Source organism: Mus musculus, chromosome 7 (genome assembly GCF_000001635.26).
Source record: "Mus musculus strain C57BL/6J chromosome 7, GRCm38.p6 C57BL/6J".
Classification (NCBI taxonomy): Eukaryota; Metazoa; Chordata; class Mammalia; order Rodentia; family Muridae; genus Mus; species Mus musculus.
In genome coordinates, this window is record NC_000073.6 from 16663178 (window position 1) to 16684646 (window position 21469).

Sequence of the window (21469 nt, forward strand, 5' to 3'; positions counted from 1 at the left end):
TCTCTCCACGAATCCAGCCCTTCAAAGGATAATAACAGAAAAAAACCAATACAAGAACGGGAACAACGCCCTAGAAAAAACAAGAAGGTAATCCCTCAACAAACCTAAAAGAAGACAGCCACAAGAACAGAATGCCACCTTTAACAACTAAAATAACAGGAAGCAACAATTACTTTTCCTTAATATCTCTTAACATCAATGGTCTCAACTCGCCAATAAAAAGACATAGACTAACAAACTGGCTACACAAACAAGACCCAACATTTTGCTGCTTACAGGAAACTCATCTCAGAGAAAAAGATAGACACTACCTCAGAATGAAAGGCTGGAAAACAATTTTCCAAGCAAATGGTATGAAGAAACAAGCAGGAGTAGCCATCCTAATATCTGATAAGATTGACTTCCAACCCAAAGTCATCAAAAAAGACAAGGAGGGACACTTCATTCTCATCAAAGGTAAAATCCTCCAAGAGGAACTCTCAATTCTGAATATCTATGCTCCAAATACAAGAGCAGCCACATTCACTAAAGAAACTTTAGTAAAGCTCAAAGCACACATTGCGCCTCACACAATAATAGTGGGAGACTTCAACACACCACTTTCACCAATGGACAGATCATGGAAACAGAAACTAAACAGGGACACACTGAAACTAACAGAAGTGATGAAACAAATGGATCTGACAGATATCTACAGAACATTTTACCCTAAAACAAAAGGATATACCTTCTTCTCAGCACCTCATGGTACCTTCTCCAAAATTGACCACATAATAGGTCACAAATCAGGCCTCAACAGATTCAAAAATATTGAAATTGCCCCATGTATCCTATCAGATCACCATGCACTAAGGCTGATCTTCAATAACAAAATAAATAACAGAAAGCCAACATTCACATGGAAACTGAACAACACTCTTCTCAATGATACCTTGGTCAAGGAAGGGATAAAGAAAGAAATTAAAGACTTTTTAGAGTTTAATGAAAATGAAGCCACAACGTACCCAAACCTTTGGGACACAATGAAAGCATTTCTAAGAGGGAAACTCATAGCTATGAGTGCCTTCAAGAAAAAACGGGAGAGAGCACATACTAGCAGCTTGACAACACATCTAAAAGCTCTAGAAAAAAAGGAAGCAAATTCACCCAAGAGGAGTAGACGGCAGGAAATAATCAAACTCAGGGGTGAAATCAACCAAGTGGAAACAAGAAGAACTATTCAAAGAATTAACCAAACGAGGAGTTGGTTCTTTGAGAAAATCAACAAGATAGATAAACCCTTAGCTAGACTCACTAAAGGGCACAGGGACAAAATCCTAATTAACAAAATCAGAAATGAAAAGGGAGACATAACAACAGATCCTGAAGAAATCCAAAACACCATCAGATCCTTCTACAAAAGGCTATACTCAACAAAACTGGAAAACCTGGACGAAATGGACAAATTTCTGGACAGATACCAGGTACCAAAGTTGAATCAGGATCAAGTTGACCTTCTAAACAGTCCCATATCCCCTAAAGAAATAGAAGCAGTTATTAATAGTCTCCCAGCCAAAAAAAGCCCAGGACCAGACGGGTTTAGTGCAGAGTTCTATCAGACCTTCAAAGAAGATCTAACTCCAGTTCTGCACAAACTTTTTCACAAGATAGAAGTAGAAGGTATTCTACCCAACTCATTTTATGAAGCCACTATTACTCTGATACCTAAACCACAGAAAGATCCAACAAAGATAGAGAACTTCAGACCAATTTCTCTTATGAACATCGATGCAAAAATCCTTAATAAAATTCTCGCTAACCGAATCCAAGAACACATTAAAGCAATCATCCATCCTGACCAAGTAGGTTTTATTCCAGGGATGCAGGGATGGTTTAATATACGAAAATCCATCAATGTAATCCATTATATAAACAAACTCAAAGACAAAAACCACATGATCATCTCGTTAGATGCAGAAAAAGCATTTGACAAGATCCAACACCCATTCATGATAAAAGTTCTGGAAAGATCAGGAATTCAAGGCCAATACCTAAACATGATAAAAGCAATCTACAGCAAACCAGTAGCCAACATCAAAGTAAATGGAGAGAAGCTGGAAGCAATCCCACTAAAATCAGGGACTAGACAAGGCTGCCCACTTTCTCCCTACCTTTTCAACATAGTACTTGAAGTATTAGCCAGAGCAATTCGACAACAAAAGGAGATCAAGGGGATACAAATTGGAAAAGAGGAAGTCAAAATATCACTTTTTGCAGATGATATGATAGTATATATAAGTGACCCTAAAAATTCCAACAGAGAACTCCTAAACCTGATAAACAGCTTCGGTGAAGTAGCTGGATATAAAATTAACTCAAACAAGTCAATGGCCTTTCTCTACACAAAGAATAAACAGGCTGAGAAAGAAATTAGGGAAACAACACCCTTCTCAATAGCCACAAATAATATAAAATATCTCGGCGTGACTCTAACGAAGGAAGTGAAAGATCTGTATGATAAAAACTTCAAGTCCCTGAAGAAAGAAATTAAAGAAGATCTCAGAAGATGGAAAGATCTCCCATGCTCATGGATTGGCAGGACCAACATTGTAAAAATGGCTATCTTGCCAAAAGCAATCTACAGATTCAATGCAATCCCCATTAAAATTCCAACTCAATTCTTCAACGAATTAGAAGGAGCAATTTGCAAATTCATCTGGAATAACAAAAAACCGAGGATAGCAAAAACTCTTCTCAAGGATAAAAGAACCTCTGGTGGAATCACCATGCCTGACCTAAAGCTTTACTACAGAGCAATTGTGATAAAAACTGCATGGTACTGGTATAGAGACAGACAAGTGGACCAATGGAATAGAATTGAAGACCCAGAAATGAACCCACACACCTATGGTCACTTGATCTTCGACAAGGGAGCCAAAACCATCCAGTGGAAGAAAGACAGCATTTTCAACAATTGGTGCTGGCACAACTGGTTGTTATCATGTAGAAGAATGCGAATCGATCCATACTTATCGCCTTGTACTAAGGTCAAATCTAAGTGGATCAAGGAACTTCACATAAAACCAGAGACACTGAAACTTATAGAGGAGAAAGTGGGGAAAAGCCTTGAAGATATGGGCACAGGGGAAAAATTCCTGAACAGAACAGCAATGGCTTGTGCTGTAAGATCGAGAATTGACAAATGGGACCTAATGAAACTCCAAAGTTTCTGCAAGGCAAAAGACACTGTCTATAAGACAAAAAGACCACCAACAGACTGGGAAAGGATCTTTACCTATCCTAAATCAGATAGGGGACTAATATCCAACATATATAAAGAACTCAAGAAGGTGGACCTCAGAAAATCAAATAACCCCCTTAAAAAATGGGGCTCAGAACTGAACAAAGAATTCTCACCTGAGGAATACCGAATGGCAGAGAAGCACCTGAAAAAATGTTCAACATCCTTAATCATCAGGGAAATGCAAATCAAAACAACCCTGAGATTCCACCTCACACCAGTGAGAATGGCTAAGATCAAAAATTCAGGTGACAGCAGATGCTGGCGAGGATGTGGAGAAAGAGGAACACTCCTCCATTGTTGGTGGGATTGCAGGCTTGTACAACCACTCTGGAAATCAGTCTGGCGGTTCCTCAGAAAATTGGACATAGTACTACCGGAGGATCCAGCAATACCTCTCCTGGGCATATATCCAGAAGAAGCCCCAACTGGTAAGAAGGACACATGCTCCACTATGTTCATAGCAGCCTTATTTATAATAGCCAGAAACTGGAAAGAACCCAGATGCCCCTCAACAGAGGAATGGATACAGAAAATGTGGTACATCTACACAATGGAGTACTACTCAGCTATTAAAAAGAATGAATTTATGAAATTCCTAGCCAAATGGATGGACCTGGAGAGCATCATCCTGAGTGAGGTAACACAATCACAAAGGAACTCACACAATATGTACTCACTGATAAGTGGATACTAGCCCAAAACCTAGGATACCCACGATATAAGATACAATTTCCTAAACACATGAAACTCAAGAAAAATGAAGACTGAAGTGTGGACACTATGCCCCTCCTTAGAAGTGGGAACAAAACACCCATGGAAGGAGTTACAGAAACAAAGTTTGGAGCTGAGATGAAAGGATGGACCATGTAGAGACTGCCATATCCAGGGATCCACCCCATAATCAGCATCCAAACGCTGACACCATTGCATATACTAGCAAGATTTTATCGAAAGGACCCAGATGTAGCTGTCTCTTGTGAGACTATGCCGGGGCCTAGCAAACACAGAAGTGGATGCTCACAGTCAGCTAATGGATGGATCACAGGGCTCCCAATGGAGGAGCTAGAGAAAGTACCCAAGGAGCTAAAGGGATCTTCAACCCTATAGGTGGAACAACATTATGAACTAACCAGTACCCCTGAGCTCTTGACTCTAGCTGCATATGTATCAAAAGATGGCCTAGTCGGCCATCACTGGAAAGAGAGGCCCATTGGACACGCAGACTTTGTGTGCCCCGGTACAGGGGAACGCCAGGGCCAAAGGGGGGGAGTGGGTGGGTAGGGGAGTGGGGGTGGGTGGGTAAGGGGGACTTTTGGTATAGCATTGGAAATGTAAATGAGCTAAATACCTAATAAAAAATGGAAAAAAAAAAAAAAAGAAATGTATGACTTCTTCCTTCTCCTTGCTTTTAGCTCCTTTTCCTCCTCTCAGATTCCAGAGAGCAGCTGGGTGTCTCTTGGCCTCTTGTCCTTTCTCTGAAGCTCTTTCGCCTCAATCCTGACGAGCCTGGCCGTCTGCCCTTTGGCTGCTTGCTGACCTCCATGCCTAGCTGCGTTTTGTCTCTCTCCTCCTCTTCCATCTCTTTTCCAGGCTGCTCCTGAGAGTCCCACCTTGAATTCTCTGCTGTTTTTTCTTCCCCTTCCTTTTCCTTGTTTTCTGTGTGTAGCCCTGGCTGGCCTGGAATGTTCTGTAGTCAAGGGAGACCTTGGATTGGCAGAAATCTGCCTGCTCTCCCTCCTGAGTACTGGCATTATTCATGTTGTGTCGCCACATGGGGCAAACCCTTGTGTTTCATCCCCAGCTCTGAAGACCTGAGGTGGGGACTGAGAAATCCAGTAGAAAACATAAAATATGGCTACACCTTAGCACCATTGAGACATTTGCTCAAAGAATTGATGGTGCCACATTCTAGTTGAATTTTTCTGGAAGGAAACTTCCAGACCTCTCAGGTGCTACTGCAAGGTAACTGTCATGCTCAGTGTTGTCAGCTGGAAACTGTCTTCTAGGTGACAGGCCACAGGCACAGACTTATGGAAACACTTACTGTCTAGCCCCTGTGTCTGTCATCCAGTGTCAGCCCTGGGAGGGCTCCCCTGAGTGGGGGTAGCCTCAGAGAATGTCTGGAGATATTATCTTGGTCGCTCAGTACATGTGACAAGACCCACCTTCAGTGTGGGTGGGACCATCCCCTGGCCAGGTCTTCCTGGATTGTGCAGTGGAGCAAGCCCACAGAGCGCTGTGCGGACTGGGGATGTGATGTGGGCGGCTGCTTCAAGCTCCTCCCCAGCATCATGGCCTGTACCTCTGAATGGGACCCAGATGAGGCCTCTCTCCCTTAACCAACAGGAAGAGGAACCCCGGGGGCACAGGTGCAGATGGAGGCCCTGCTGGAGGAGACTGGAGCAGGTGAGGGATGGCATCTGAGCTGCTGTCTGCTCTGCTCTTACAGCTGATGGACATTTTCCACCCAATGCTGGGTCCCTGCTCTCTAGAAGCTGTCAGTCAGACGCTGACAGAGGACAGTGCTGAGCCAGGCAAGCTTCAAGGACAGTGAGTGGCTTGGGGCAGGGAACACAGTAGAAGACATCACTGTAGAGCCCCTCTCTGACTTGGGTCTTTACCTCAGGCATCTGAGGTCAAAGGGCAGGCTGGCCTGGCACTCACTCTGTAGCTCTGGCTGGCTTGATATTAGTCCATCTAATATTGGGTGGTTTGTTCAGTTTTAGTTTCTTTTCCTTCTGTTTTGTTTGTTTGTTTATTTTTTTGTTTTTATTTTTACTTTTCTGGTTAGTTTGTGGCAGAGATTATGTGTTTTGAACTCTCTGTGTTTGTATGCGCGCACACATGCATGTGTGTGTGTGTTGATGTTCCCTTTTTTCTTTTGTTTGTTTTTCTTTCTTTTCCTTCTTCTCTCTTTCTTTTTCTTTTTTCTTTTTTGTTTTCTGAATTTTTTTATTTTTATTTTTTTGAGACAGGGTAGCCCTATCTGTGTAGCCCTGACTGTCCCAGAACTCACTCTATAGACCAGGCTCAAAGATCTACCTGCCTCTGCCTCCCCAGTGCTGGGATTAAAGGTGTACACCACCACTGTCTGGCTTTATTTATTAATTTGTTTTTAATATCGTTGTTTTGATGAGACAGAGTCCCACTATTTAGCCCTAACTCATCTGGAACTTAGTATTTGGATCTAGCTGGCCTTAAACTCACAGATGTCCACCTGCATCTGCCTCGTGGGGTTAAACTCATAGTCTACCACATTTGGCCTTTGTTTTTGTTCTGCTCTGGTTTTCACTGGTTCTTGCCTCAAAAGAAGCTGGAGTCTCAATTCAAAAGAGCCTGAAGTCCCTCCTACACAGCCTAGGCTGAGTCTGAACTCCACATCTTCCCACCTCCACCTCCGAGTGTTGGTCTGATGATGATACCACTGTAGCTACCTGCTTCAGATAGCTGGTGGTTTCTTTTATAAATACCTCTAAATTTGGACTGATTTTTCTTCATGGTTAAGCTCAAGATACGCAGGCTCATCACTAACTGCAGAAAGGATGCCATACCCTTTCAGTCCAGCACATGGGGAGCCTCAGGATATCAGTGCCCCTCATTGGTGACCATGGCAACTTGGAGAGAGAGAGGTAAGATTCTCAGGACCCACCGGAAGAATTAGAATTTGTATTTAAGCCATGACTTTGATGGGCTGGAGAGACAGCTGATTAGGGCTTTGTGACTTCTAGCTGAAGGATGTAGCAGGTAGAGGGGGTGGGACAGTGGGGCTATAGCCCATGATAAGGTCTCAAATTAGCTTCCTTTTGAGTGTATGGTGCAGACCCACTGTGTTAGTGTCAGAGCAGGCCCAGGATGAAGCCGTGTCTGATTAGCCCAGTTCACCGGGTGTTCCCTGTTTGACTAGATGTGCTTTGCCTGGGTGTGCTCCAGTGTTAAGGAGGGACATAGAGGTGACAGCAACCGTCTAGGTCATTCAGAAGACAAGCAAAGTCTGGCACAGTAAGAGTGCCCAAGTCGGGTTGAAGAGATGGCTCAGTGGTTAAGAGCATTGGCTGCTCTACCAGAGGACCCTGGCTCCATTTCCAGCACTCATAAGGCAGTTTACAACTGTCTTTAACCTAGATCTAGGGGATCCAACACCCTCACACAGACATACATGCAGGCAAAACACCAATGCACATAAAGTTAAAAAAAAAAGAAAGAGTGCCCAAGTCTGCAATAGAGGCAGGAGGACTGGCCTTAGGAAGATGGTTTTTGGTAAAGAGTTCTTATTTTCTTTTAGCTAAATTAACTCTACAATATAGTGGATTAAAATTACTAGAATCAGAAATGAAATTGGAGATACTGTTACACATGCTTCAGAATTACAAGAATTCCATGGTTAATAAAATGTATTCTGTGTGTGTATGTATCATAGATTTAAGAGTACAATGTCAAGACCAAAAAAATAGTGTCTGCAGATGGCATGAACTTGTTTGTAAAGAATGCTAAACATGTTTTCAGGACTGATGGTCAAACTCGGCACCGCCACTGCCACCCCACCTCCACCCCCAGCAAATGAGCGGACTCTAATGAGTTGGGTTTTTCTGTGCTGATAGTAACCATAAACAAAACAATTGGTTTTGTTCCATGTATAGGGAAAGAGGCAGAATGTTAGTTGCTGTTGTGAATGGAAAGGTTTAAATCGGGCTTAGGAATGGACCATGGTGACGGTCACACAACAGTATGATTGAGCTTCATGCCATTCAGCTGTGGTTGTCAAATGGCTAAAATCTTATGTGTGCTTTTCAGCACACTGGAAATTGTTCAGACGAAACAGGATCTTGTGCAAGGTCGCACGGGAAAAAATGCCAGACTCAGGACAAGAAACTCAATACATGGGGCCTTTATGTCCATGGATTTTTACATCTGAGCATCAAAAAAATATACAGATGAAAACTGTCCCAAACCATACATCTACAGCAAAACATATCCAGTCTGATACCCTGCCATTTTTCCAACTTCAAGCAGATAGATAGGGTCTAGGCAGCCCAGGGCTTAGGCACCAGGAAGGATTTGAGCTGTGGGAAGATGTGACTAGCTCTAGGCGAGCACAGCAGCGTTTTTTAACAGGGGACTGTGAGCATCTGCGGCTTTTGGTGAGCGTAAGGCATCCGAGCAGTTCCCTCTGGATCCTGAGGGCGGGTCCACTTGTGATTCAGAGCCTGGGCCCTCCTTTGCAATTCTGTTCCTATATTGAGGTCTTGTTTTAAAGTCACTGTCATACTGTGTAACTGGACTGGCCTTGTACTCGTTTTCCTCCCGCCCCGTGTTTTATTTGGGGATTGCAGGTGTATGTCACCATGCTGACTGTCTCTCTTGTCTGCACTGATAGTTTTCTCCTTACAACTTTCATAAACTGTGCACACTAGTGACATAAAAACCGCAAAGCTCTGGGTATAGGAAGAGAGGAGGAGACATTAGCCATAAGCCAATGCCATGAGCAGTGGATAAGACTTCTTGGAACTAAAGGAATTAGAGACTTCGCACAGATAGATCCCAACATCTGCCCTCCAGACAGGAGATATGGTGAGCTCTCGCTTTTCAGGTGACAGCGTGATCCTCTCAGTGGCATTCAGGGGCTTGTAATTGAAGAACCAGTTGATGTCCACTCCGGTGTCAGGCGACACGCAGGTGAGAATTGAGGCACTCTTCCTTTTCAGCCTAGTGTGGTTGAGCTGGAGGTAGGGCTTTGTCACGATCTCTGTGTGTGAACAGGAGAGAGCAAATGAGAGATTCATCTCCAGAGATTTCCACCAGCCCCTCCCTGTTCCAAGGCACCTAATAAGGCCTTTTCATGGGGATTTGAAGCTGAGGGTACAGTTGGTGTCTTGTGCATGCGATGGCCACCCATGACCTGTGCAATCCTAATTCAGCTGCTGTGTTCCCTGGGTCTCAGTTTCCCTATAATAGGACGCATGGTGAATGACCATTGCCATGTCTGTGAGTTAACCTTGAATAAGAACAAGAACCTGACCTTGGAACAAGGAGCTGTCCAAATCAGGGAGGTCTACTACCCTTTGCCTCTCTATGAGATTTCCCTGGGCTGGACCCGTGATGATAAGCTGCTCCCATGATTGCCTGCAAAGCCATGAGAACATCTGGCTAATGGTCTGGGCACCGTCCAGCTCTTCTGTCCATGCTCAGGCTCAGCAGAAGGAGATGCCCAGGAGAGCCAGCTTACATGTGGCTGTCATGGCAGTGGGCTGGCTGCTTACACAAGACAATAAAGTTTTGTTCCATCTCTTCTCTAACAGAAAGGCCTGTTCCAGCCCTGAAGAGGAGGTTCCCCAGGGTCCCCAGGGTCCCCAGGAGTAGAGTCAGCTGGGGGCAAGGTCTGGAGCCGGGGCTTCCTGATGCTCACATCTGTGTGAGAATCCCATGTTTTTCTCATGTCGTCATCCCTCAGGGTCTACTCCAGGGCCATGTTCATAGTGAGAGCTCTGCGGGTCTTGACTGAGTCTAATGTCCTTAGCTGAGTTACCCACTGCACGCCCAGCACTCTGTATGATGCATTTGGTGATGGAGTTTGAATATTGTAATTTAACTACCTCATGTGTGCCTTGCACTAAATGACCAAACCCCAATGAGGGGACACAGCACTGTCATTCCTGTGTGTTAAGTGGGATGATTCCCTCCAGGCACCCTCAGGCCTCAGAGAGTCACTTACTGTATACTTGGAGATGGACATGTGTTACTTCCTGTTGGCCGTGTGCTTTAAAGGTTTGTAACGTGTAGAATCCCGTGTCTTCCAGGGTGATGGCCCGGAGCATCATGGAGCCATCCTTATAGATTTCTTCCCTGCCGCTGACTTTCTTTCCAAGTTGAAGCGAATCGCTGGACTTTTTATAATGTGCAATTGTAAAATTTTCATTTACATCCTTCCCTTTGTACCAGGAAAAGGAGAGGAGGTTCTCCTCCTGGTCAGGAACAGAGAGAAGAACCTTTGCCCCTTCAGCAGCTGAGAAGCGCATTTCTTTAGAGGTCAGCAGTGCTGCAGTGGACCAGTTCCAGCAGATTAAAAGTGAGGCTGAAAGAGAGAAAGAATCACCGTCGGCATTGGGCCTACCCTGTCCTGAGCAGGTGAGTCTAAATAGCCTTATAATGGAGAACAACATTCAGACTAGGTGTCTGGGCGCAGGTGTGCCCGCACACTCGGTGCAGAAAACAACATGAAGCCTGTTCCCTCGATGCCCCTGAAGCTGTGCCCTCTGCTTGGAACTCTCTCCTCCCATGTCTGCATGGCTCCCCTCTCACTGCGCTCACATCTCTGCTCACAGTCAAGAATACATTTGGGGTTAGTGATGCTTTCCCTGGCCATGTTCTCTAGAGGCCCTGGATTACCACTATCTAGTGTTGTTATTTGATTCCCTGTATTTGCAGTCAACCCCTGGCTGCACCTTCTAGAGGAGCCCTTGCTATTTCCAGTCCTATAGAAGCAGGACTTTGTGAGGCCAGGAGTTGGGCTGCTCTTCCCAGGAGGCCCAGTACTGGGGACAGGCTCAGATACCAGTAAAGGAATGAAGGAGTGAGCATGTCCCGAGATATGGCTGTCTGTGGAACTATTTACAGCAAACTCAGAGCTAATGACAGTGTTGAGGTTGATATGTGTTCTTGAAAGAGAGTGAAAATAAGCTCAAGAGCAGGAGGGAGGAATGTCACAAAGTCTAATAATACTTCAGGATCAGATCCACTGGGAGCAGCCAAGTTCCAAAATTCTGGACCCTGAGCTTTCCAGACTCAAGCTGAATCAGGACTCCTGGCTGCAGTTCGTAAAACTTGGGGGGATAAAAACACTTTCATGTAGGCATAAGCACAGGCCAGGGCAGCTACCCAGGGTCCTTGTGAGTATAGCCTCTTAAGAGAAAGCATTCTTTACATGTGGGGCTTTTCAACGTAGCAGGAGTTCTCTCTGGTTTTAGCTTTTGTCTTAAAACAAGGTATAAGGTTTTTCTTTGCTGTACAATGTTGCTGTCAGGAGACACAGAATGAGTCTCAATGAGTCACACAATGAATGTCCACATCCTCCCCAGAGTGTGTTTGTGTGTGTGTGTGTAGTTGTCAGCAGGTAGCTAACTCCTATCTCCCACAGTTGCCCTTCTGGGCTCCCTGAAGCTGTATGAAGAGAGGAACAGCCTGTCCCAGTTCCTAAGACACTGTCCTTCCTAGGTGTCCTGATTCCTGAGAGTGCCAGGCACCTAGGAACATGCAACCTCCATCTTCACAGGTTAAGGCACCCCCTGCTCACCCACTGAAGGCACTAAGGCACCCTTCCTCCGCAGCTTCCCCGCGGATTCCTCACTTCCCCACAGTGAGAATCAATCCCGCTTTCCTGCTTTCCCCTTCCCAACCACACACACCCATCCTTTCTCACACTGCATAAATCCCGCAGCCTCAAAGAGAGCCTTGTCTGAGTCCTGGATTGCAGCTCACTTCTCTCTTCCCATCAAGAGAATCTCTCCAGGGCCACCTCCTCTTTTGTCCCAACATTTCCTCTGTGCCCTGCTGCCAGCTCTTCCTCCTCAGAGGGAGGAGACTGCCATGTGCTCTGTAGAGTCCCAGGCCCTTCTCCACCCTCTCTCCACCCCCATTGCCTGTCTTTTCTGTGTCAAAAGTCCCAGCACAGCCCTGTCCCCTGCACTCCCTCCCAAGCACACCTCAGAGCTCAGCATTAAGGCCCTGACCCCCATTCCAGAGCCCCTGATGGGCACAAACACTGGAGCCTGGATCTGACCCAGGGCATTTGTGGTCCTCTGTGTGCTGTGCCCTGGGAAATCTCTGGTGGGGAGCAAACCCCCATTATGATGGCCACTCCTGTGAGGACTGCAACAGTCAGGGCACAGCCATGTGTCCTATTGGCACTGGTAACTTTAAATAAAGAGGGATCTGTCTTTTCCTCCCCTCTGAGCACTCCTTGCTCCCTGAGAGCATCCACCTGAGCAGCCTGGGTCCCTCCGTGTCCTCCCCTCTCAGCCTGAAGCAGAGGGTCCTCCCAGGGTCCCTTCCTGTCAGAGCATCCTCCCCACACCACTCCAGGGCTGGCCTCACCTGTGAGCAGGAGCCCTTTGCAGAGAAACAAAGAAGGGGACTCCATGGTCTCTGCTCCCATGTGTGCCGTTCTGGTGTCTGCCCTGTGGATCCTTCCCTCTTATTTCTCCTGTCCTTACCCCAGGGGCATCTCCCAGAGTCACATGGGCTGTGTGCAGGGAATCTGCCCAAGGCCATGATCTGTGTCAACTCTTCTTGGTGGGGACTCTCCCTTCTTCCTTCCTCCTCTCCCCACCTGTCTCAAAACCCATTCTTTAAGATTTACTCCTTTGTTTGAAAAAGGGTCTCATTGTGTAGCCCAGGCTGTCCTAGAACTTAGTGTAGCCCAGACCTCAAACTCACAGAACTCTGCTTGCCTTTGTCTCCTGAGTGCTGGTATTAAAGGCAGACTCCACTATGCCCAGCTCAGATTTATTTGTTTAATATGTTCAGATTTCTTACTTTATAAATGATGATTAAATTCATATAGATATAAAAATAAGTCGTGACTGACTGGTTTTCACCTATCCTTCTGCTGTTTCCAGAACCCATTCTAACTCATCATTCTGATTATCCTGAGGTTCCAGTTTTGAAGTTCAACCACTGTGCGCGAATGTGCGTGCACACTCTCTCTCTCTCTCTCTCTCTCTCTCTCTCTCTCCCTCTCTCTCTCTCTCTCTCTCTGATGTCCTGGAGTGCCTGCCCTTTTCTGCAGTTTTTGCCCATGAACAGGACCCCTTGGTCAGGAAGTGAGCCCTGGCTAGCTGGCCCATAGACCACCTCTCTTATTCCCAACCCCAATGTTCTCGCTGCCAGAGATGAAAATGACCCAGCAGCCCCCAGCTTCTCTGCAACATTATTGTTTGTTTGTTTTTAATTTTTACAGCCCATGCATCTCTCTGATTGACATCCAGACCTCAAGCTCCACCCAGTCCCTAGGGCTCTGGCTCATGTGGCTTCTAGTAGTGCAGGTCTCCAGAGTCACACTGGGGAATCTTGGTGGAGGCCCCAGCTGGCAGCCCCCACTTCTTCCTGGGTGATAATTGGTCAGCTGTTCGTTCATTTGTCCTGGTGCAGGTGTCAGGTAGGGTGGGGATAGAAGATGGCTACCTCAAAGAAGCCTGCTTCCTGGCTTGGGCTTTCTCAGCTACCACTGACCTTCTTAAGTGAATAAAAACGGGGACATACCCACTCTACAGGATGGTTGAGGAGAAGGTTTTTCGTGTAGACAGGAGGAATGGCACAGCCAGAGGTATCTGGAAAAGTCCAGGGCAGGGAGAGAAAGCAGTAGGTTAGCTATGACCAGTATCCTGAGTGGGCCCGTAGAAGGAGAGCGGGGGAAGAGAGAGATAGGAAGAGAAGGCCAAGAGGACAAAGAGAACCAAGAGCACCCCAAATGTCTGAGTTGTATAGGAATCGAAACCTGTGGGGAGGGAAGCTAAGCTCTGGAACTGGAGAGGTTTGGGGTAGGGGAGGGGCTGAGAGGCACCAGTCCCTGGCTTTATGGACTTTGGGATGTTAAACAGACACTATAGTTAGCCATTTGTGGTAAGTTTCTTTGGGACCTAAGATTAAGCCCTCAAAAGTGTTGCAGAGCAGGGAATGTCCAAAGGTACTTTCATACCACACACACACACACACACACACACCACACAAAGCAAACAAACCCCCACAACTTCCTGAGATGGTCCCCTGTGCCCTCGTCTATGATAGGGTCATTCAATGGCGACCATGAGTCCAGGCCATGCCCTCAAGACACGAGGAAGCTTACTAAGAGACAGGAAAGAGTCAGTGTCACCAGGGGCCTTAGGAGCCTAGAGTGGGATATCTGACTCAGCCTATGCATGTCTGAAGGGAGACTCTGAGAGGAGAGCAGTTGGTGTGTGGACAAGAATTTTCTCTTTTGGCTACCATGAGATTTAAGCCCAAATATCCCTTTGGTTTATCACAGAGTTAATTATTCATTCACATTTATTGATTTACATTTATTTTTTATTAGATATTTTCTTTATTTCCATTTCAAATGTTATCCCCTTTCCTATTTCCCCCTCCAAAAATCCTCTATCCCCTCTCCCCTCCCCCTGCTCCCCAACCCACCCACTCCTTCTTCCTGGCCCTGACATTCCCCTATACTGGGGCATAGAATCTTCACAGGACCAAGGGCCTCTCCTCCCATTGATGACTGACTAGGCCATCCTCTGCTACATATGCAGCTAGAGCCATGAGTCCCACCATGTGTTTTTTTGATTGGTGGTTTAGTCCCAGAGAACTCTGGGGGGTACTGGTTAGTTCATATGTTCCTCCGATGTTCCTCTTATGGGGCTGCAAACCACTTCAGCTCCTTGGGTCCTTTCTCTAGCTCCTTCATTGGGGGTCCTGTGCTCAATCCAATAGATAGCTGTGAGCATCCACTTCTGTATTTGTCAGGTACTGGATTTAAATTTATTTTTTAATGTTGGTTGAGCCTAGTAAGTCTGGAAATCATTATATATTCCCTTTACACTGGTCCCCAAAGAATCTTCTTGCCTTAGACTCCTAAGTGCAGAGTCGATACACATGCAAAAGTAAGTGTACACACAGGTGAGGCGATGGTGGTCCTCACCTTTAATGCCAGCTCAGGAGAGGCATCGGCAGGTGAGTTGGAGGCAAGCCTGGTCTACAGAACGAGTTCTAGGACAGCCAGGGCTACACAAAGACACCTTGTCAAGAAAAGCAAAAATAGCAACAATAACAACAACAACTGAAAATCAAAACGAAACTAAGTGTATTTGAATGCCAGAGTTGTTGCATACTAGCTATGTAGCATTGACTTATAAAACCTCTAAGGTCACTGTCAGGAGTATTTAGCTTACTCCGTCTAAAAAAAAATAAAAAATAAATAAAAAAATAAAAGTCAGGCATAGTGGCACACATCTTTAATCCCAGCACTTGAGAGCAGGGGCAGGAGGCAGAACTCTCTATGAGCTCAAGGCAGCTTGGTTAACATAGCGAGACTCTGGCTCAATAAGATAAAATTTAAAATGAATAAAACATTTAAAAACCTTGTCAACTGCTTTAGAATGGTCCCAACTACAATCTTTCTCCTTTGTTTGTGTGTGCTGAGACACGCTCTCCGGTTGCCCATTTGGGCTGGTATCATATGCAGCTGAGGATGGGTGGCTCTCGTGCCTCCAGCTCCCCAGGGCTAGGAAGACAGGGACGTGCAGCACTTCTGGATGATGCTGTTCTGGAGTCTGACCCTGGGCGTGCTAGGCAAGCACTCTGCCTGCTACACAGCATCCTTAGCCCAGTGTAGACTTTCATTAGAGACCGAGGCCCAAGCCAGCATTACAGGGGACTCAAGGTCTCACTGAAACCTTCCTCAGGAAGATGGACATGCATCCTATTTCCAGGATTCCAGTCACTTCCTCCTGTAGATGTCATACTCCTGACACAACTGCTTCTGAAACACGTCCTGGGAAGGAAATCAGATTTGTGATAGCAGTGGTTACAGATAAGTTTCCATACACGCTCATCCTGCACTTAGTCCCTTCCCAGGCCTGGGAGACATCTGACACCTGCCTTCTGCATGTGACTTCTACCTTCAGGACATCTGGATGATCAGCTGTGTTTCAGTGTCAGAAAATCACGTAGAGAGGCCAGGGGTCCCTCTGGTATTGACAGACCCAAGCTAGGACTCAACAGAGGCCATTGCTGGGGAGAGCTGCAGTTCTTTGAGGGCACAGTGCACCTCCCAGCCTTGCTGCTCACACTGTGGTGTGAAGGACTGAACCATAAGGAGAAGGGGACAGGGATGGGAGGTGGAATGGACACGGGAGGGACAGAGCAGTGTCTTAGACACAGATCATGTGATTCTGGAGGGAGCTGCTGCCTGGGAGGAGGCTGAGCTCAGAGGAAGACAGCAGAGCTGAGAGCACAGCATGGAGCAAGGGAGCAGGGCTGAACCTGAAGCTGCTCTCCACACAGGGAGGACTGAGGAGGCAGCAGAGGCCTGGAAATCCCCCTCCCTCCTTCCCCTTCTCCCTCCCTTCCTCTCTTCCAACAAATGTCACCCTGATAACAAGGGCTTCTCCTCTCAGTATCATAAATAAGAAAGCCATCAGTGTGGGTGTGGGACCGCTGAACCCATCAGTAGGCAGGGAGACAATCGGGTGAGGTCAGAATGAAGTTCAGTTCAGCCAGAATTAGACAGACGCTGCTGGGACAAACTTCTGGAGCCTGACACTAGGTGGTTTTAGCTATATTTAAGCAGCACATCATGATTTGGGGGGAAAGTTTCCTGATGATAACTAACTCAGTCCCAAGGGTACAGCAAAGCTCAAGGCATGGTGACATTGAGACTCTCTACAGAGTCCATACAGCTTCTTCCATGAACATGGGTTCTGGTGACTTACAGACAGTGCTCAAGATGAGGGTCTGTGGAGAATGGCTGAGGTAAACAAAACGTCTGACCCTGAGATAACATAGCATTCACTTAGGCTGATGTAGAGTATGAGTGACCACTGCCATGAGGATGCTCGCTCGTATAGACTAAGAAGCAAGGCTCAAGTTGCAGGGGGAAGTCAGGGACACACACACATAGTACTCTGAGAGACTCAATGCAGCTGGCCTTACAGAGAGCTAGAGACCAGCAGGTTGTAAACTACACCCTTTCCCTGCGTTCCTGGAGGAAGACAGGCAAACACCTCCTTCCATTGAAGAGACAAGCCTGGGTGTTTAACTTTCCTGGCTTCTCCAAGGCTTACCTGTGTGCACAGGGACCTCTTACCCTCTACAGGTGGGAGATCCACATGCACAGGAAGCGGAAATAATTCCCTCAGCAGGGTTTGTTCAGATAGAGGGTCTGAGGTCGAGGTGGGGCCTGGAGTGGAGGAAGAGGATTATTCAGAAACAACAGGAAGTGGCAGAGTCTAGACGTGCCAGGGGCTCAGGGGAAGGAGAGGAGAACCCTGGAGAAGAGCCTCACCATGATGAAAATGAAGGGGGTGGGGGAGTGAGGGAGGAGGGGAGGGGATGAAGGGATGGAGGAGAGGCCACAGAACCTCTTCAGACAGTAGCCTTCATCTTAGCTCCCCATAGTTTTGTGTCCATCAGTTACATAAGGGCAACACCCCAAGCCCTTCCACATGTAGCTCGAAAGACCAAGAAAATAGGAAAAGAGACGTGACCATAGCTCACCTAGACTCAAGATAGATCTCCATTCTAATGAGGTACCTAGAGGCCTGGAGTCTTAGCCAATAAGCTTTCCTTTACAGGCATTCCTCCCTGCAAAAGGTATTTAATCTCAGGCCCACCCTGAGAAGTGGGGTACAGTTTTACACATCTACTTTCCACCATGACAATAAATGAATTGGGACCACAGACCATCTCTTTTCATCTGGATCCGCAGTGGGGAGCCACGGAGAAGGCCTTTGACTACAGAGCCGCTGTCTAATCTCTCCTAGATGGCCTCTCTACACTCCCAGTCACAACCACCACCAAGCCCAAGCTGCCGCCCTGCCAGAGCTCCTCTCTTTTTTTCCCCAGCCTAGGGTTAGATCCAGCCTGAGGGCCCAGATTCTGTTCTCAGTTCTTCTGAGACTTCCAGTGGCGCCTGGGTGTCCAAGAGCTTGGGATTCCATGACCCCAGCCTCTTCGCAGGCCCAGGGACCCTGAGTCAGCTCCAGCTGTTCCTGTACCTCAGACTGCTCTTTCCCAACCCTGGAGCAGTGTTCTGGGGGCTTCTCTGTGACTCAACACCCACCTGGCAATGGGGTGCGATAACCACAGTCAAACTCCCAGCATCCTGCCTCACCCAGCAGCCATGCCCTGTGGACCCACAACCCTACACTGTACCACATATAGGATGCTATTCAAAACATATACTGCCTTCTGAAGGACTCTTCCCTAGCCCTCCATGCTGCTGCCACTGTAATATCCAAAATGAATTCAAGACCACCCAGTACCCTTTCCCCTTTGAAAAGGACTTTCCAAACTGTACTAGCAGGCCAAGTGCAGAGCCAGATAAGGAAGCTGGCTGACTAAATAAAGTAAAAACATAGTTTTAGCAGTCAAAATGATTAAGCTTACAGCTACCAAAATAATGTTAGCTGTTCTCAGAGAAATAACCATAACAAAAATAACAGTTCTCAGAAGAAAAATCCCCCTACCCCACCCCACACTGAATTCTGAGAAAGACCACAAACCACCCTGACCTTGTTGCTAGAATTCCCCTGATGTTGATAGCCATGACTTAATAGCTGTGACGTTAATAGCTGACCCATAAGTTCAAAATGTACTATTGCTTTGCTGACCAATGCATAGTAACCTACCATGGGGGCAAGCAAAGTGAGTCACTAGGCCAGAGGTAGTCACTGTGCAAACCAACCAATGCCTGAAAGGGCTACTTGCTACACCAATGAAAATAAGCCAGCTACCCTGTTGCTCAAATCTGTCCCTTACAAATGTATAAAAAGTGTGTTCTTTCTTTGTTCTAGGTCTCTCCTCTGGCCTGTGTGCTGAGAGGGGAGTCCCCAACATGTTGGCTCAATAATAAAAATCCTCATGCAGTTTGCAGTGATGGTGGTTTCTGTGGTCTCTGTGAGTGAGGGTCTTTTGACAAACTCCAACACCACCTAATTGGCACTGTAACTGCGTGCATCTTCAATAGGCCATTCCATCTTTCTATCAGACCATCTGCTTCAGGATGGTGAGGGACACGGTAAGACCACTGGATTCCATGATTGTGGGCCCACTGTCACACCTCTCTGTCTATGTAATGATTTCCTTGGCCAGAGGCAATACTGTGGAATACCATGACAATGGATAAGGCATTTTGTAAGTCCATAGATGGTGGTTTTGGTAGAAGGAAAGGCAAATCCATAACCAGAAGTATCTACTCCAGTAAGAAAAAAATGTTGTCCTTTCCACAGATGAAGTGGTCCAATGTAGTCAACCAGCCACCAAGTTGCTGGCTGGTCACCTTGAGAAATGGTGCCATATCTGAGGCTCAGTGTCATTCTCTGCTGTTGGCAGATCTGGCATTCAGCAGCAGCTGTAACCAGGTCAGCCTTGGTGAGTGGAAGTCTGTGTTGTTGATCCCAAACATAACCCCCATCTCGGCCACCATGGCCACTTTGTTCATGTACTCATTGCGCAATGACAGGGATGGCTGGGGAGAGAGGCTGACTGTGCACAGAATGGGTCATCTTATCCACTTGATTATTGAACTCCTCGGCTGAAGTCACCTTTGATGAGCATTTACATGGGACACAAATATTTTCACATCCTTTGCCCATTTGGAGAGATCTATCCACATACGTTTCCCCCAGATGTCTTTCTCACCAATTTTCCAATCATGATCTTTCCAAGTTCCTGACCATCCAGCCAATCCATTGGCTACAGCCCATGAGTCTGTGAACAATCAAACATCAGGCCATTTCTTCTTCCTGAAGTTCTGCCCACTGTGAAGATTTTCCTTCACCTGTATCTTTCAGGGCTGTCCTAGAAAGGGGTTGTAATGCTGTAGCTGTCCACTTCTGGGCAGTGCCTGCATAAAGTGCAGAGCCATCAGTAAACCAGGTCCTAGTCTTCTCTTCTTTAGTCAACTGATCATAGGGAACACCCCATGAGGCTATAGGCACATGCTTGGCAGCAGATGGCATTGTAACAGGAGTAAAAACAATAGGCATTTGAGCAACTTCTTCATGTAACTTGCTTGTGCCTTCAAGACTTGCTCGGGCCTGATCACATATATACCACATCCATTTGATAATAGACTACTTTATGACTTGGAGGGTTTGATAACACCCAGCTCATAATGGGCAGTTCAGGTGGCTTGGTAACTTGGTGTCCTGTTGTCAAACGTTCAGTTTCCACAAAGGCCTGTCAGAGGCCCCAAACAGCATCTCTATCTTCCACTGACACCTCAAGTACCATCGGGTCTGTTGGGTCATATGGTCCAAGTGGTAGAGCAGACTGCACAGCAGCCTAGACCTGTTAAAGAGCCTTCTCCTGTTCCAGGTCCCACACAAAGCTAGCAGCTTTCTGAGCCACCTGGTAAATAGGCCTGAGTAACACACCCAAACGAGGAATGTGCTGTCTCTAGAATCCAAATAGACCCACTAAACATTATGCTTCTTTCTTGGTGGTGGGAGGCGCCAGGTGCAATAACTTATCTTTCACCTTAGAAGGAATATCTCTGCAAGCCTCACACCACTGGACTCTTCTAAGAGTTTCACTGAGGTAGATGGTCCTTGAATTTTGGTTGGATTTATTTCCCATTCTCTGATACGCGTATGTGTTACCAATGAGTCCAAAGTGGTTGCTACTTCTTGCTCATTTGGTCCAATCAACATAATATCATCAATATAGTACACCAATGTGATATTCTGTGGAAGAGGCAGGTGATCAAGATCCCTTCTAACTAAATTATGACACAGGGCAGGAGAGTTAATATATCCTTGACGCAAAACTGTGAAGATATACGGCTGGCCTTGCCAACTGAAAGCAAATTGCTTCTGGTCGTCCTTATGGACAGGTACTGAGAAGAAGGCATTTGTCAGATCAATAGCTGCATACTAGATACCAGGAGATGTGTTAATTTGCTCAAGTAACAAAACTACATCTGGTACAGCAGCTGCAATTGGAGTTACTACCTGATTTAGTTTTCGATAGTCAACTATCATTCTCCATGATCCATCTGTCTTCTGCACTGGCTGGATAGGAGAGTTAAAGGGAGATGTGGTGGGAACCACCACCTCTGTGTCTTTCAAGTCCTTGATGGTGACAATAATTTCTGCAATTCCTCCAGGAAAACAATACTGTTTTTGACTCACTATTGGGGGTGGGGGGCAGAGGCAACCCTAAAGGCTTCCATTTAGCCTTTCCAACCATAATTGCCTTCACTCTACAGGCCAGGGAGCCAATGTGAGAATTCTGCCAATTTCTAAGTATATCCATCCCAATTATATATTCTGGAACTGGGGAAATGACCACAGGATGTGTTTGGGGACCTACTGGACCTACTGTGAGTCGCACATCAGTGAAAACTCCATTAATCACCTGCCCTCCATAAGCCCCTACTTTAACTGGAGAGCCACAATGTTTCTTGGGATCTCCTGGGACAAGTATCATTTCAGA

The 21469-nt window shown here is 46.4% G+C and overlaps 1 protein-coding gene across 1 annotated transcript; it reads right to left on the bottom strand.

Moving 5' to 3' along the window:
• Positions 1-8153: 8153 nt before the first annotated feature.
• Positions 8154-12528, bottom strand: Ceacam15 (carcinoembryonic antigen-related cell adhesion molecule 15). Its single transcript, NM_175315.1, has 3 exons — positions 12371-12528; positions 9993-10352; positions 8154-9026 (listed from the first exon to the last, which is right to left on the bottom strand). The coding sequence occupies exons 1-3, from the start codon at positions 12429-12431 to the stop codon at positions 8743-8745; spliced, it is 705 nt and encodes a 234-aa protein (NP_780524.1). The 5' UTR covers positions 12432-12528; the 3' UTR covers positions 8154-8742.
• Positions 12529-21469: the final 8941 nt, after the last annotated feature.